The sequence below is a fragment of the Drosophila willistoni genome, chromosome 3R (assembly GCF_018902025.1).
Source record: "Drosophila willistoni isolate 14030-0811.24 chromosome 3R, UCI_dwil_1.1, whole genome shotgun sequence".
Lineage (NCBI taxonomy): Eukaryota > Metazoa > Arthropoda > Insecta > Diptera > Drosophilidae > Drosophila > Drosophila willistoni.
In genome coordinates this window covers 19,033,918-19,052,579 of record NC_061086.1, presented here as the reverse complement: position 1 = coordinate 19,052,579, position 18,662 = coordinate 19,033,918, and the positions used below count along the sequence as shown (strand labels likewise).

General features: G+C 35.7%; 1 protein-coding gene across 3 annotated transcripts in view; it reads left to right on the top strand.

Moving 5' to 3' along the window:
* LOC6647757 (putative uncharacterized protein DDB_G0292292) overlaps positions 1–18,662 on the top strand; it is a 50,118-nt gene that overhangs the window by 25,547 nt on the left and 5,909 nt on the right. For 2 of the 3 annotated variants that reach the window (XM_023178245.2, XM_047013498.1), the window contains exons 3-4: positions 5,902–6,944; positions 10,292–10,674. In XM_023178245.2, the coding sequence (XP_023034013.1) occupies positions 5,921–6,944; positions 10,292–10,674 (1,407 nt within the window). In that variant the 5' untranslated portion in view covers positions 5,902–5,920. Of the gene's footprint in view, positions 1–1,168; positions 1,300–5,901; positions 6,945–10,291; positions 10,675–18,662 lie in introns of those variants that run through there. The other variant, XM_023178244.2, reaches the window with a different exon arrangement.

The window sequence follows — 18,662 nt, the reverse complement described above, 5'->3', positions numbered from 1 at the left end:
CAAAAAATCAATGCAAAAATGGCTTCGAAAAAACCCATTTTTGTTGACCCTTATCAAGAAAATTTTACACCCTCAAGCAGAGAAGCAAACGGAGTGAAAAGATTATTGCTTGAAACACTGAGCTACAATTAATCTATTAAGTTCAGTACTTGACTTTTATTTAAGAGCAGATTATGGCCCTGATATACTATCTATTTGTTTCGAAAGTTAGACAGATGGATAGAAAAATCAAAAGAACTGAAGGGCCAACATAAAAGCAGCTTACTTTTTAATATAAACCAATATTTTTACTAGTTAAAGTGAGGCCTCATTGAACAGGCCTAAGTTTATTATAAATCTTCTTACGTTACTTATTCAATCACAAATGTTGTGTAAATAATCGCAATAAGGACCAAAATAGGTGGTAAGGATTTTTGATCAAATGAAATGTGAGTTCAATTGATTCTGGCCATCAGAAATATTCTTATATAAACTTATGCAACTTAAACAATTAGAAGCCAATTTCTAAATTATGCACACTTCGAAATAGAAGTCATAAAAACTTCATTTTCAAACCCTCTTGATGATAGAAATCAACAAATCTGCCACACACAATCTCAATCTGTGCATCCACTCGAGATATACATATATATATTTTTTATCTGTCTTTATGTTTCTCTCTCCTTCATTTATTGTCGACATTTATGATTTATTTATGGGGAACCATGTTGGCAAATTTTCTTGCCCTCAGCATTTGTTTACTCGTTCACCGAGTACTCGAAGTAACAACAACAACAACAACAAAAAGGGGGAAGGGGAAAAAATGAAAATCAAAATTGTTGAAATCCAAGTTGGCTTTGGCACCAAGACAAAAAAAATCATACAAGCAAAAATATATTTGTGGGTATTTATTAAAGTCAGAGTGTGGAGAGATGAAAATTCGAAATTCTAGCCACGCACTTGTTTATTTTTCATTCAGTTTTTTGCCTTCAGTCGTCGAGTTGTCAATGTGCGAGTTTCTCAACTTTTTCAACTTTTACTTTAAACTAATTCAATTTTTAGTTGTCTCGGTCACGACAAAGTTAACCCAATTTGCAAGTGAAAGAATAAACAAGCAAGCAAAAAAAAAAAAAAACCAGAAAAGAAAATTCCTTAAAAAAAAGTAAAAGTTTTTTTGTGCATCATTTTTATTGTTGTTTTGGTTGTTCGTTCGTTTGTTCGTGTGTTCTTGCCACTGAAAAAGTTTTTTCAAATACTATATATACAGATCGGAAGGGTCGGTTGCCTGGTCTTTGCCCACACGCAGAGGTTTCCCGTCATGTAAGTATATGCATATGTGTAAGCAAAACAGTTTGGGCATTAATTAAAAAAAGGAGTCAACCAAAAAGTAAACACCATAGAAAGACAAAGTGCCGATTGCCAGTTACTCTACATGGTCAAATAGCTTTAGCCAAAAGTGTTCCCAAAGTGATTGCCGTTCTCAAATGCGAAAACTGTTTTCATTTCCGTATTGATTTATTGAAAGCTGTAAAATTCAAAGAATTCAATTAAAAAGGTAGCAATCCTTGACCAATTTAGACAATTATCGCATCTGCTTAAACAAATATGGGTAAATCTAGATCAAGAATAGTTTTATTATCCTTTATTAGGTGCTTTCTGGATAACGACTGCATTATAGTTAATAGGGTAAAACAAGCCTTGCATCTAAAGGACCCAAGGGTATGGGTGACTGCTGGTGGTAGAACCAACATGAGACACGTGAAACTCGAGTAACTCCCGGGGAGACGCGGTAAATGTAAATTCATTAAAATTACCACACAAACTGAGAGTAATATATGTGTGTGTGTAAGTACATAGAGTAAGTGCTGTTGCCAAGGTTGTCGATAGTGCAATGTTGGCTTATACCCAACGCGAGTTGTGTATGTGTGTGTGTGTGTATATATGTATATGCTGAGATGTGGTTGCTGCTGTATGTGTCACAGCAATTTAATTAGCGTGCACATAACTTGATGAAATATTCAAGGCATTTCCAGCGAAATATGCGCCATGTTTTACGTATCCCTCGTTGTTAGGATGAGTGTGTGTGTGTGTGCAGAAAGAGAACATAACCCACCCACTGATAGCATTTTGATTAAAACACCTCATAAAAATCAATTAGCAACATTTCAATGACTTACCCCCCAAGGGTCAAAAATTGTTTAAACGACCTGCGGCTATTGCTTTAGCTTTAGATTCTTTGGCTCTAGTTAAAGTATTTAAAAGAACAAAAGGACATTCTAAATGTAGATATGAATGAACGAATTACATACTTTAAATGCTGCTGCTGTCAGGTTGACAACCATAAAAGGAAAACATGGAAAAGCACAAACAAACACACACACACATACATACACATACGAGGGAAACGCAAAAAAAAAGAAAGTCGGAAAATACTAAGCAGCATTATGCTGACAAGACAGAAAAGGCCAAGTGCCGGGGGTGTTGTGGAGCTGGTTAGAGGATGACAGGGCGGCGGCAAGTCAGCCACATTTAATGTCAAACTAACACAAAACGTACACATATAGACACACATAGATATTTGGGGCCAAAAAGACAGAATACGCAGCAAAAGCTGAAAAGCAAAGTGATGAGAATGACGAGAACACAGAGACAAGGACACGGACACGGACACGGACTTTGACTACGATGACGATGACAACGACGACGATGACGATGTCTACGAGGACGAGGCCAAGAGTTGCCGTAGGCCAAATGAACCAGACTCTGATAAAGATTCAAAACACAACAACAACCAAAAAAAAAAAAAGTAAAGTGAATGGAGAAAGAGAGTAGCTTGTTAAAATTCCAACAAACTGGCAGACAAGTTACCACCCGCATTCCATATCCTTCCCCCCCTCTCCACGTATATCTCTCTATCCATCTCTTGCCTCAAGAGTGTGCCCTCAGTTTAGTCTATGGAATGTATGTTTCCCCTTCCTCTTGTACATCTTCTTGTTGTTGCTGTTATTGTCAATGCAATAAAATGAAAATGAAAATGAAATAAAATAGGCAAAATGGTGGCAAGCAGAGACATACAAGGAAAAGCCCCAAGGATAATAATGGAAGTTAAAATGTAGACAAAAACCCCAACAACAATCCCATTTTCATATGTGGATAACAGGACCGGCCTCAGCTTAAGTCCTTATTAGCTTAACCTAGAACAACCAAGAGCAACAGTTATCCAATTTGTTTAAAAAAAAGGTAATAGTCAACAGTAAAAGAGATAATACGCAGTAAAAATGTATTTCTGAGAGCCATTTCGCTATATTACCCCAAGTTCTTAGTAGTTTCATATGTCCGAGTTCCTATTCTGACAAAATTACAAATATCCTATTCTACTCCCGTTCTTATTTAGCATATGATTTAAAAAAGTTACTAATTAAGTCCTTAAACTGTTTATAAAGTGAAATTATGAGTGCCTTTTTAAAAGAAAATCTTGAATATACAAATTAATTGTTCTACAAAGGAAATCCGCTCCTGAATGGCAAACAAATCTATAACTATGCGATTGTATTTGTAAGAGTGAGTGTGTGTGTGTGTGTGTGTGTATGTGTGTGTGTGACAGACAAGTGAGTCCAGCTAGCAAAACTTAAATGCCATTAGCCCTCGTCCTGGTTACTTCGACATAACATTTTTACCCTGACTCAGGCAAAGACCAAGGCAAAAGCGTGCCAGGTAACTAACTCAAACACTCGCACACACCTACACACACACACACACATACAAACACAGCGAAATAAACAGACACATGGAGACTAAGCTACTGTACGTGCCTTCATCGTGTTGCCTTTCCTATGGACTGCTTCTTCTGTCCCTTTTTCCCCCACACTAATTCAGTCTCCTTCAGCCCCCACCTCGTCTCTTTAACTCTCTTTCTCTCAAGGCACACTCCTCGGGCAGTGAGGGCAATTGAAATAACTTCTTCCGCTTGCCTGCCTCGCTTCCGCTGCTTGAATATGTCCCCCAAATCGGCAAGCAAGCCTTCAATCCGCCTCTCTCTCTCGCTTCTTACTCTCTCTCTCTCTCCTGCTTTGTGTGGCTCTCCGGCCATGCTGTTGCCACTTATTTTATTTGTGCTTTAAGTGATTTGGCATGACCCTGGCAACATGTTGCTGGGTAAAATGTTGAGAGCGTATCCAACTCGCTTCGTTTGTGTTCTCAGATATGAGTAGAGATTTTCTTCGTTTCTTGTTGCTCGGCAGAAACAGGCAGCCATCCTTTGCCATCGTCTTTATCCAACCCCCTTCCACAAACACACAATCGTTCACTGTCTCTCTCTCTCTCACTATCTCTATCTCTCTCGTTTCCTAACTGTTGGCAATAAAAAACATTTAAGCACGCATTACATTATTGAGCGCGCCCTGCTTGAAACTGACATTTGGACTGAGGCGACAGCGAAGTCGACGTTAACGTTGACGTTGAAGCTGATTGTGGGTGGTGGCTGAGGACGTGTGTGTGTGTATGTTTGGGTCTACTTGTGTGTGTTTGTGTGTGGGTGGTTGAGCATGCACTTTGTATTAATTTAAATTGCTTTTGGGATTGTCAGCTATGAGTTATTATGACACACACACACACACACACAGACTATATAAGACTAGAAAAGAGTGGAAGAGGAAGAGAGACAGCGATGCGTTTAAATGGCATGCAAAATTGTTGCTAACAAATTAACTACAAATTGTGGCACCATAAAAAGGGGTTGGATTTTGGTTTGTTATGTGGCACAAGTCTAACTCTAAGGACTATTGATGCTTCAAAGGCAAAATAATTTGCGGTTTCCCTAAGCCGAAGAATCCTGATTTTCGAATCGGATAATTTTGCAGTAAGGTTTGTTTCAATTATGTAAAAGACGTATTTTCAAAAGGTTAATGCTATTTCCTTGGCATGAAAATTATCTAGTTGTTCATTCATGTATCTTAAGTTTAGTTATTTATTATGGGAAATGAAGAGTAAACGGTTTTCTGCTAAAAATGCTTAATACTTTAAATTACTAATTGAAAAATCATTAATTTATCAACTAATTTTGAATAAAGTCAATGCCACTATGTTTATAGTTAGTTGATTTATTCTTCCATAATCTGTGTTAAGTTGTCTAATTAAAACTTTGTATTTTAAATGTTTAATAGTCTTCTTATGCCTTTTAGTAGTACCTGAAATATATTTAACGCTTTCTAACTTTACGGATTAAGTTAAATTGTGTCACATTCAAATGTTGAGCCATAAATTCATGCCAACACTCATGCCAGCACTCGCACAACCATTTACATATACATACAAACATAAAGAGACAAATGTACAAGGCTATTCTGTCCTGTGTATGAAACGTATGTGTTGCTAGTGCTGCTGCTGCTGCTGCTGCCTAGTTGGAAGCCCTTTTTCTGGGCTGTATTTCCATCTCTTTTCCCTTTTTTCACTTTGGCAGCCATCCCATGTCTCTTTTGCAAATGTCTTTCTCGCTCGCACTTGGCTTCTTGTACACGATTGTGCAACATTTTGTTATGCAAATCACAACGCAGTGCGCCAGGAAATAGGCTAAGGCTGCCCGCCACCCCAAAGTCGTGTTGTTGGGGTTAAGTAAGTTAAAGTTGAACTACATTGCTCGACCCTGGTTGTCCCTGGGCTCCGAGCTTGAGCTCTGTATTTTATTGCATTACTTTAGATGTGTTTCGAGTGGGTGAGAAAAAGCACAAGAAGGAGGTAAAGTTGAACTGAAGGCTGGCAAATTACATTAAGTACGATGGCGCAATGGCAAGCGTCAGTTGGCAGAAAAACCATTAACAACTTGACGACAAATGTGCAGCTGCTGTTGAGCAGCTAATCTCAGTAACGTCTCATTCTTAATCTCTTTGTCTCTCTCTCTCTCTCTCTCTCTCTATTTTTCTTTAGAGAGCGGCTGTGGCCCTAAATGATGCCCGAAACTGAACGCGACTCGTTGGTGGCAGCTGAAATGGTTAGTGGTGCCTTGAGTCACGGTTATGGCATAGTCAAGGATCAACAGCAGCAACAGCATCATCATCTACAACACCAGCAGCAGCAGCATCATCATTCCCAGCTTCCTCATCAGCAGCAACAGCAGCAACAACAGTCATCGTTGGATCCATATAAAATGGCCACAAGCACATATGTATACAGCAGTCCTTTAACCATACCGCCCACACATGTGGCCATGGTTCATAGTCCTAATAGCAGCAGAGACAAGCTTGGCAATCTGCTACGCGTGCGTGACAACAACAATAGTCATAGTCCTAGCAGTAGCGGCAGTTCCCCCACCACATTTCTTCAAAAGCAATTGGAGTCACCCAATAGTCGATCAGTGGTGAACAGCAGCAGTCAACAACAACCTCGTCGCTCGATCACGCCGTATCCTACAGCAGCATCAGCACCACCTCCCCCAACAGCAGCAGCAGCAGCGATTGCAGCTACAACAAGTTGGCATGCCCATGTATATGCCCGTCCGCCCAATCGTCCTACCCCCCACTCCATAGCTGATATTTTGGGCATGGCTCAAGTTGAGAAGGAGACCCTTCTACTCGAGGGTGGCAATCCCATAACAGCGGCAGGCCCAGCTAAATCACCAAAGAGCATTTTGCGTAACTTTGAGCAACAGTATGCACAACAGCAGCAACATCAAGAGCAACGTCCTCTGCGCAGTGCATCCATCTCCATGAGTGATGCAAGCGAGGAGGATAGCGCAGCAACAGCTGCAATAGCAACAACAACGGCAGCAACAGTCACTGCAGCAACAGCTTTAGCAGCAGTAGCAACAGCAGCAGCAACAACACCACCAGCAATAGCAGCAATAACGCCAGCAACTTCACTTGATCAGCCATTGAATCTGTGTGTGGCCAAAAAATCGCGTGATGGTAATCAGTCGCCCATGCCAGTCAAACAGCAAAATCAACTTCTGGGCAAGACAACCGCCAAAAAGGGTGAGTAGAATTCAAGCGAATTTTAATTAATTTTATTTTGTCTCCTTTATGTTTTGTGGTATACACACATATATCAGAATATGTTGTTGCTAATTCTCATATTTTGGCGCCAAGTTGAGAATTTTAGGCGCAACGCTCGACAAGCCTGCCAATTGAGCGAAGCGCTGAGCTCTCAACACGCTTCATCGAAGCGTACCGCAGGCAACGCGGCGTATGCGTGTTCTGCCAAATTAAATGATGCCAGTCCGTTCATAGTTGTATTTATATACACACACACACACCCAATCAGACACAAAAATCCTATACGCATATATGTATATCCACAATATGCTAATGGCCTCCACACTCCAGTTAAGAATCAATGCTAGGCAGTCACTCATTCCCTCACTCACTCAATTACTCATTCAGTGAATCAGTCAGTCAATCAATTTTCAAGAGATTTAATGCACATTAAAATGTAATTATGCAAGTCTATTTGACCTGATTACCGAAAAGCTGATATTTTGCAGGCTCTTCCAAGTCTGCCTACAAATTTCGTATATTAGTATACATATAAATGCCATATACACTGAGAGAATAGATATATATATAAAGTATCTTCCAGTAAATGTACAAAATATGTAATGAATGATGAGCAAGTTATATTCATTGAAGACTCCAATCACATATGTTATACATATCTATCAAACAAATGTTGCAAGATTTTAAATTTATATTGCTGCTAGTTATTTTATGCAATAGTTTGAAAATGCTTTAATAACTTCGTATGATCTTTATTGCATTGAACTAGTTAAAAGACCATTAAAGTTGGAGAGTGAGAAACTTCTAATTTATTTGAAAATATTTTAACAATATATTTAATTAGTTGTAGAAAAATATAAAACGCAAGAGCTTCATTAACAATTAATGCATTTCAATCCTCTCATTTATGTAAAACAGTTTAGATAAAATGATATATATCTGATTCGACATCTTTAAGTTGCCTATTATATAATCGAATAGCTTTGCTTTTAGGTAATTCGTTATGACAGCCAATTAAGGAAACATAATTAATTCTATAAAAAAAATTTAAACAACTATTCTACCAAATCCAAAAACAAAAACTATTGCGAAATTTCAAATTTGATTGCTGTTAGCCTAATTATGAACTCAATTGTTCATGTGTGACCAATAGATATATGGTTAAACAAAACAACATTGATTGTATTATATTCCAAATATATTCTCTTCTCGTTTTGTGTATAATTAACAATCGAAAAGTGTAATTGGCTTGCAAAATGCGCAAATTTAATTAGCTGCATTTTTTGTAACGTTTTTGTTGTTGTTTGGCTCTCTCTCTCTCTCTCTCTCTCTCCCGTTTCAATTTGTTGCCAATTTGAATATGCGCTGCATTATAAAATGATTCAATTCTAAATAGGGGGGGTTGGTCGACTAGAGGGAGGTGGAAAGGAAGGCATGGGGGCAGGAGCTGTGTGGGGTCTTTCAAAATGGCACGAATATAACAAATGCAATTAGCAATTAGCAATATGCACACAGCCAAAGCAGCAACGGCAGCAGCAATAGCAACAACAATCAATAAAAACAATATACAGAAGAAAAAAACCAATCAACTTCAAAAATAAGCGAACTTGAGCACAAAAGTTGAATAATTTTATTGCTTTTATTGTTATTATTGCTGTTGTTGTTGTTGTTGTTGTTGCTGCTGCTGCCATTTGTTTGTTTATGCGCGTTAATTGTTCAATGCTGCGTTCAGTTTTTATTGTTATTAAAATCACGTACTAGACTTTTGCCCATAACAATGGCAAAAACAAAAAATAAAACAATTACAACAAAACCAATTGCCAATATCGGACAAATTTGGTTTATTGTGTTTCATATGTATGAGAGAGAGCGAGATAGGTTTTCCAAGTGTAATGAATGTCAAAGTCCAAGCAAATGTCTCTCTCTCTCTCCAGTCATCAGTTGTTAATTTTCGCTTAATTAACTCAATGAGCTAAGAGTGGAGGGGATAGACAAGTGGACGCGGTGAAGAAGGGGTGGGGCCAGTTGAATTGCAATTAAAAAAAAAGTGTAGCGCAAATGTTTGTTTACTTTTTCTGTTTCTGTTTAGTTTTTATTGATTTCACGACCATTGGGGGGCGCCCTTTGCGCTTCACTGGACTTCAGTGTCGTGTCTGTGTGTCAGTGTGTGTTTGTGTGTGTGTGTCTAGCTGGGGTCATTTAAAAATGTCCAATGCCAAATGGTCGCCAAATTAATCACAGTGTCGTCTCGTGCATATGCAACTCATCAGTTGAACAGCCCACGCGGCGTATTAGCAATGTGTTTGGATTTAACTGTCAATTAGATTTCAATTATGCATTGTTAATTGAAGTTGTCCAGACAACAACTATATACAGCAACAGCAACAGCAACAACCATCACAACTAAACACTACTCATGCCAAACACGTTTTAAGAGCCCCAGCACACAAAACCATAAAATTTGTAGCTATGGCAATGTTAACACTTGTTTCGCCTAGACGGTCTATAAAAACGTTGCGAACTCAACTAGAAAATACACTCCACATTTCATAATTAAATTGCACTTAATAACAATTCATTGAAAATTGTACAACATTTCCCGAAAATCGTTTACGAGCCAAAACGAAATATGCAATAAAATTCAAATTGTAAATGAGAAAAACTAATTTCTTGAGAAAACCAATTCTTTGTTAAATATTTTGGTGCTGTAGCAAAAATGAAAAAAAAACCTCATTAAATTGTAAATCAAGCAAAACTTTTTTCGGGGAAATCTGAGTTATAAGTTTTGCAATATAAATAAATTTTTTATATGTATGTCTAATCTCCATTAAACTTATAAATTAGATTACTGATTTGATAAAATGAAATGTATTCAAAGACCTAAATTTAACAGAGCAAAGTGTTCATATGATTAATACCAAACCATAATGAAGGACTATGCTTTTACTTCTAAATTCTAATTCTAATTATCAACATGGATGCAATTAAGAGAGGTAAATCCAAGTCTAGTCACTTGCACTCTTCAATCAATTCATGGTCACTATTAATAGACGGTTGTATTCTGTTACAAATGTACAACAAATTGCTATAAACGATTGCATATTAAATAAATGAAAATGATGGCAAATGAATGATACAAAACAAAGGCGTTCATTTGACCAGTCAAATTGGCAACGCATTTGACGGGCTAATTGTAATAAAAGTGGTTAGCAATTGAGGTTAAGCAGCTGCAAAAACAATTAAAAACCAAACACATGCAACACACACACATGTAGTTTGTGAAATCAATAACTAAAAAAGAGTTTTCATTATTTATTTTTCCACAGAGCATTCTGCCAGGCCTGTGGCCAAGAAAAAGAAGCCGTCACCCAGCAACACGGGCACGAGTTTGGCCCTACCGCCTGACATTAGTCCGACGGCCAGTAGTGACACATTGATGCGAGAGAAATTGTTGGCTCCCTCCACGGCCAATTCACCGGGTTCCGGATCGGCAATAAATATGCAGCCCAGCAATGCCAGCAGCAATATTGAGACAACTGAAGATGACTCCGATTCAGGATCAACGGATGCCAGACGCAAGAAAAAGGCACGCACCACCTTTACGGGTCGTCAGATTTTTGAGTTGGAAAAACAATTTGAGGTCAAGAAGTATCTCAGTTCAAGTGAACGCACAGAAATGGCCAAATTGTTAAATGTCACCGAAACGCAGGTAAGAGAGAACAGATTCCTTTAATTCCTATATTTCCACCAAATTAAATGTCAAACGCATTGAAATTTAATTAAAATCAATAATCCCAGCAACACATTTGTAATTGATATTCAATTAAGACACCGAAAATAAACCCTTTTGCCCAATTTGCTCTATGCATTTGAAATGCCATCGCATAAAATTAAAATATTATTTGACTGCAATTAATTTATACCACATAAAACCAAATTATTTTGATTAAAACGGCAACCATTGATTTAGGCAAAGAGAGAGAGAGAGAGAGAGGAGAATTTCTAAGCTGTTTTTAATTAGTTGAGCTTAATTTAAGATAATTTGAGGGAAATGACAATTTTATCCAAAGTTTAAAATTTTCCCAGTTTATTTGGGATTAAATGAAATAATAGGAGAGTGAAAATGAAAGAAAATATATTTAGAATGGCAAAAGTGAATATTTGTTTTGTTTTATTATTTTATTAATTAATATTTTAATTAAATTACATAAAGTGTATTCTTGTTTAAGTGACCTATTAACCGCATCTTCATGTTTTTGGCAACTAATTACTTAATAGGCAAATAAGTAGAGAGCACACACACAAATATGTACAAATATAAAGATTGTATGGATATAGATTCTATCTCTGTTAAGTATGTATTTAAATTCATTTAAAGTCCTTGCGGCTCTCTTTTGAAAATAGAATTTATCGTATTTTAATTGAAGCACATACAATAAAGCAATCGAGGTGTGATTTAGCTTAATGCCTGAATAATTATAATGCCATATATAATGCTGAATTATTATGGTTCAAGTTATTATTGTTGTTGTTGTTGTTGTTGTAACAACAGTTTGTGCCATGCAATGAAAGAGAAGGATAGATTCAAAATTGTGTTGCAATTGCTGCATGGACAAGCAACATGGAATGCCTTTAAGCATAAGCAAATACACACACAAACACACACAAGCACACACACTCGCACACACCTACATATGTGCATGCATGTGAAATAAATTGAGATTTATTAGCTAATTAGAATAAATTAACTTTGCAACAAGGATATAACAGGAGACAACAGCTGCCAGCTAAATTATATACATTTCAACATTTATATAAATGGACACTGAGAGAAAACAAAAAGCCAAGACAATAAATAAATGTGAAATTTAAATGAATTATCAATTTTTGAAGCTAAAATTTAGCCAATGACAAAGATCAGAAAACACCCAAAACAAATGTAATTTTTACCAAAATTTTAAGCAAATGCTCCATTTTGACCATTTAAATTTGATAATAAGATCTTCTCAAAACTAAAATTATTAGTATATGTTAGTTAGGTACTATTAAGATAAAGTTAATTGCATTTCCCTCAGTGATTTAATGCTGAATATGTAGAATTTACCTATAGACGTTCAAAATGACTTTACATAGATTACATGAATGTTTAGATGCTTTGGTGGTAAATATTATATACCTATAGCTGAATAGAGTTAGTATATGTATATGTAGATACATACATATATGTACATGCATGTGTTTAACAGTTTCGTTGTTGTACATAAGTAACTGAGGTAACTTGCTTTGCGGTTTCTCTGGGCTTAATTGGCTTTGCATAAATGCTGTGGGCAGCGGGTAACCGTATATTCTGTTTTTGTCATATGCTGAATTTGACAAGTCACTAAACGTACTTACTTGATAGTCAACTAACTATAGCCTAGGCACTAAAATGAAGTTAAATGTTAGAAGCAGACTATTTAAAATACTAGGAACAGAAACCAGTTTAGTTGCAGTCGGAATTAATTCTGTAGAGACAAAATGCTGCAATGGCAAACACATTGAAATGTCTGCCTAATTAAATTAAATTCTCCATCAAGTTAATTAATTACAAGTTTATAAGGAATATACCGTAAGGACCCACACAAATACACACCAAAGTGTGTGGCATATACTGTGTGTTTATTTGCTTGTGTGTGTGTGTGTGTGCGAGAGAGAGAGTCAACATGTTACGCTTAGGCATGTCGACATGTTGAAAGTGCCTTGTTTTGCCTATGTTATTAATATTATAAGCCAGCTTTAGCCATATATCATTCCAGCAGCCCCCAAGTCAGAAGGAGCCAACAGCCATAACATTTAAATGCAAAACATAGATTTTCGTCCTTTTGCCAATGTTTTGTGGCCAGCTACCCAAAGTAAGAGAGAGTGAGTGGGTGTGTGTGTGTGTGTTTGTATGTAAAATATTGGCTGTGCACATAAACATGTATGTGTTAATCACAGCAATAATATCAGCAAATTAACTCCATCTACTCTTACTCTCTCTCTTTGTCTCTTACTTTGTCTCTGTCTCTCTCTCTCTCTCTCTCTCTCTGTTTGTGTCTATCTCTATATATTGCTGTGTAGAAGTGTTTGTGCATTCTGCTGTGTAGCTTGGGCCTTAAGCCTTTTGGTCATTTGCATTGGCACTTGCTCATTTTCCCACTGCTTGAAAATACTTCTTAATTGACCTCAAAACTAAAATTTGGCAAGTGGCAAATTTCAATTAAATTTCAATTTATTTTTATATTCGTTGCCATTTCTAAACACATTTCTTTTAAGAAAATCATACAATGTTGCTCATACGCACCATTAGCCCAAATGAAACATATTCCTTTTTAAATAGATGACAAGTGGACGCAGGTACACACAGCCGTAAACAACTCCATTTCACTTCTCACCCTCTCTCTTCCCCTTTCTGGCCATTCCCTTCTCTACTTTACCCCTTAAAACCTAGTCCTAATGTGTCTAGCATCGTCTGTCATCAACAAACTGTAAAATAGCCATAAGCCAGATAAAAATCAATTAATTACGCGTACATGCGGCTGCCACTCTCTACTTCTCTCTCACTCTCTCTTCAATACGCTGTATGTCTCCCTCTGGCTTTGGAATAATGGCACACACACACACGCACACAGACACTGTATACGCACACACACGCATTGACAACATTGTAATTGTGTTGCGATTACCAACGAACGTCACGCGCCAAACGCAGAAGCAGCAGCGGCAGCAAATTACATTTGCATATTAGTGCCAGAGGCAAATGGTAGATCAGAGAAGTGTGCTGGGGGCAGAATATAGTTACGATGCTAAGGGCTGAGTGGCAAAGGGTGATGCCTCACATCATCATGAATCTGCAACACATCTACACGTTCACATATACATACATACATACATATATATTTTTTTGTTTAGTGGCGTTGCATCTCTCTGGTAGTGTGCGATTTTGGAAGGGCAGGTGGAAGAGCAGTTGGACGGGCGTGGGCAACCGTCTGACAATTTGCATTTCAGTTTAAATGTTTACCCTAGCTCATAAGCCGAAGTAATTGGTCACCAGGTGACCTAACATCAATGCAGCGGGGAATTTCCAACGGAATATAATGATTTTCATTTCGAATTTGACTTTTAATGCAATGAGTGACATTTACGTCATTTGTTGAGGGGAAATAATTGAAAGTTAGAGTTGATCAATGCTCTGAAAATGGGTTTTAACAAAAAATCCACGAAAACTACTTTTGTTGCAGTTAGTAAAAGTTTTGGTTTTTAATTAAAATTGAATTAAACAGCACAAAAGTTAAAAGTTCCTTATCTGTAAAGCGCTTTCGAAGTTTGCTCTTCAAAATTAGTCAAAATTGGATTTGTCATTAGATCTTTGGTATAGCTAATTTTCAAATTTAGTTCATTTTTAAAGATTCGAAAGAATTTTCAACTTATAGTCTTCTTTATTTTCAAGATTATGTTAGGCTCTCTTTCTATATAGAGAATTTCACATGATGGAAATAAATAAATATAATGAGTCTACTTTAGTCAAAAATTGAAATGAATTATCAAGCCAAAATAAACTTGACCAACTGTTCTGCTATAATGATGATGATGGTCGGTCGGTCTTTCTGTACTTGATAGTCAGAGCTGTCCTCTCATTTGTGACCGCATATTGCTATATATGACACTTTGCCTCATCTAGTTGAATGTGTCTATATATACATACATATTACCATACATATGTATGTATGTATGTATGTGTGTTTGTGTAGGTAGGCATGTATCTTTGGCCAATTGCATGGCAGATAGCCTCGTTGTCCGTTGCGCTTCGCCTCAAATTCTCTCTCTGGCATTTGGCCAAATGACAAATACGATAATTAAATTAAACTGCTGCCACAAGCAGCACAAACAAATCAAATGACAATTCATCTTTGAGGGCACAGCTCATGCACTCACACACACGCACACACACACATAAACTGGAGGATGAATAAACTTACACTAACTAACTAGCATAATGTGACTGTGCTTTTATTGTAGGCCAGACCGAAAACTTGTCGGTTGTGTTTATAATTAATTTTTGCATATGCAAATAAATAAATATATAGTTAAATCTACCATAAACAATGCAAAATGTGCTTGCACAACAGTGCGTATGTGTGATATTATTTTATTATAGCCATTTATATCAATCATACGCAGCATTGTACAGTCATCGGTTTTTGCTCTTCACATTCAAATTCAAATTGTATAATGTATACAGTTATATATATAAATAAAGCTGTCATTTACAATCTTTGGCCTTCGCCAAGCAATTAAATTTTATTTAATTGTGGCAATAAAATGTAAGATTTCACTTAAAATTAACAATAGCATGAAGTCTCGATAATCTCCACATACACACATGCATACATTCATTCATATGTATATTCAAATGGAATTTGAATTCATTATTAAAGTATTTTAAGTACTTAAATAGATTTTGATAATGGCTTTATAGAATCATGCGGAGCTAGCTATAAAAAGATTATTTTACTCGTCACTCTGATGAGTAATTGTTTTTATTTAGTTAGTCATGGGTTAGTACACTTTATTTTATACAGGAATAGATTAACAGAATTCACAAAGTTAGTTTCTTTTAGTTTTCTATCCATTATATCAATTAATGTGAACTAAACTTGGGCTAATCTCATTTACTCAATTTAAAATCGTTTTATTCCTTACCAAATTCGTTTAGCAATTACCTATTTACCTTTTGGGTTTCTGTTTTCTCTATTAATAATATGTGTAACAGATATAAGCAGGTGAAATTGATTCAATGATGAAAATTGTTATTGTAAGTTATTGGTATATTGGCGGGGACAAACTCAAATATTTACAATTTGCAATTGTTATAAATGCCTTTGGCTAATTAATTAACTAATTAAATGAATTTACATTTTATTACACACACACTTGCTGTGTGTGCGCTCAATTATGATTAAAACGACAAAAATGTATTTATAAATAATGCAATTTTAACGCCAACATAAATTGCTAAACAAATATAACGCATACGCCGTGTACATCCACCACGAATAATGCATTATGAAAATGAAATTTTAAGCACGAAAAATGTGTACAAACACAAATGTTAGTGTGTATAATGTGTGAGAGTGCTGTGTGTGTGTGTATGTATAAATAAATAATATAGTATTTATTTATGCGTAAATGGCAAAACATTCTCATTGTTGTTGCTATTGTTGTTGTTCTTGTTAGCTTAAGCTCCGCCTAAAAATGGCCAAAAAACAAGAGCAACAATTTTGCAACAACAAAAAGCAACCGCAAAGTGTCACTCTTTTGTCGTATGCTTGTGTGCATAATTTAAAACAATAATTGCAATTTTCTATTATTATTTATATTGTTCTTGTTATTATTATTATTATTTGTGTTATTAGCCATTTTGAACCACAACTTAATTAAAATGTTACGCATACGCCATGTGGCAGCCATATCTCACACCCACCTACAAAACAGGCGGATTTTGCCAATATTATTTCAACACCAGAAAAATCATTTAAATTATGCTGGCCCAAAACAAGAACAAACAAATCTTAATTGTTGCCCATTTTCAAGGAAATTGCAATACAAATTGACCCCGAAATACTATTAAAATTTTCCACACTTAAATTAGTTTTCCATGTAGCAGCTGGACACGGCCCTATTCATCAATTATTCATAAAAGCGGAAATAGTTTGCCAACAACTAACTTGGCAGCCACTTCGATTGGTTGGCATAAACAAAACAACAAAAATTTCAATAGAAACAAAAGCCAAAAACTAGAAGAGGCGGAGCTACTAAAAATTAAACGTTTGCTCTTGCAGACGTTGCTCTACATGTCTCTCCCACTTTATCTCTTTTTTCCTCTTGACCGCCGCTCATTTCTCTCTCTCTCTCTTTCTCTTTTACTCTCTCGTCGTCTGACGATCTTATGAGCAGATTAATTTTGGTGGGCGTTTCTAAATGACTTTTCCCCGTTTGCTACTAAATACTTGGCAATTAGCAAATCAACAAGAACAGTTGACAGCTTTTTGCCTTTTTTCATTTTGTTTTTGTTATTGTTTCTTTGTTGTTCGTTCGTTTGAAAAATTATTAAAAATAATGGCAATTCTTAAGATATTTTGCTCGCTGCTGCGTGTGTGCCTTCAGGCATCAGAGCAATTAACTTTGACGCAAAACAAAGGCAAAAATAAATTTGGTCAAAGTGTTAGCCATTGCTTTAATACCCTACAAAACAGTTCAAACTAATAGTTTCTGGATCAAAGTTATATTAATTATTGAAATTGTATTAAGGATATTCAGTAAATAAAATGAAAATGCTACTCACTTTTTGATATGAATATTATGTATTTATATTGATGGATAAAAAATTTATGTCTTCCATGTGTTTCCTTTTTGAATGTTTGCAATTCAATTCGATATTCCTTATTTTAAGTACTTGTGGTTTACTATAATAGAATTTAATGCTCGAAATTGTCTGAAAAATAAGAATAAATTGAAACAGAAATGATTTTAACTTTATGATTCACATATGTATGTAGTGAGACACATATGAGTTATAGAGATGACTCAAATAAGAAGACATTGGAATAAAAGTTTAGTCTTATTATAGCTAAAGTCATGATATTTTATTTTCATAATTAACAACTCTAGCAACAGCTAAAAATAACTTATTATAGAGTATTTTAAATACTCTCAATTAGCTAAGACTTTACGAATATTATGCCAACAACAAAAACCTCAATAAGTAATGCTAAAACATTCACCAAAAGTTGTCAAACAGCAACATAATTCTGCAAAAATAAAACATAAAAAAAGCCAAAGTGGTAAAGAAAATACAAAAAAAAGTCGACATCGAGTGGGCGAGAGCAGCAGCAGGTTTCAGAAAAGTTGACCGCTTTGACAATCCAACACAATAAGCCAATTAAAACTGACTCTCGGACTCTTAAAAACAAAACAAAAAAACAACAGGCTAAAAAGGGCTGGCAAAGTGAAAGGCTACTAAAAAGGCACGAACACCCACTACTAACTTACCACGTCCGACTTCATAAATCCATCCACTCTATCTACATTAAAACTCAAGTTGAATGTCAAAACTTACAACGAACAACTGAATGGCTCAAATAGAAATAGTTGGTCCTTAGAGGACAACCTACAGCAAAGTCAATTATCCATATAATTATCGGATATTATTAAATTGCAAGATAGAACTAATATTTGAGTTGAAAAAAGAAATATAAGATGAGTTTGGCTCTGTTCTTATTGACAGTAAAGGATATCCCAACAAAAATATCTCTCAAAATGGAATCCAAAAATTAAACTTGCCAGCATCATTATGATTATTCATTATCATATGAAATGCTTTTCTTTTTCTGTTTCTATTGCATTTTTGTTGATTTATGTGGATTTGCTTGTGGCGATGCAATGAATATTTACGATTATACATATATGTATGTATATATCTGCCTCATTGCGTTTCTTTTTTTTTTTTTGTTCAATGTGTAAAACAGATTTGAAATTTTTATTTATAACATAAATAGTTTTGCATTTGATTCTCTTATGAACAGCAGACACAGAGTCTTCGGGCATTTATATAATGCAAATTTTTCATATGAGTAGATGATTTTCTTTTTTTTTCAATAATGATTTTTAATATAATAC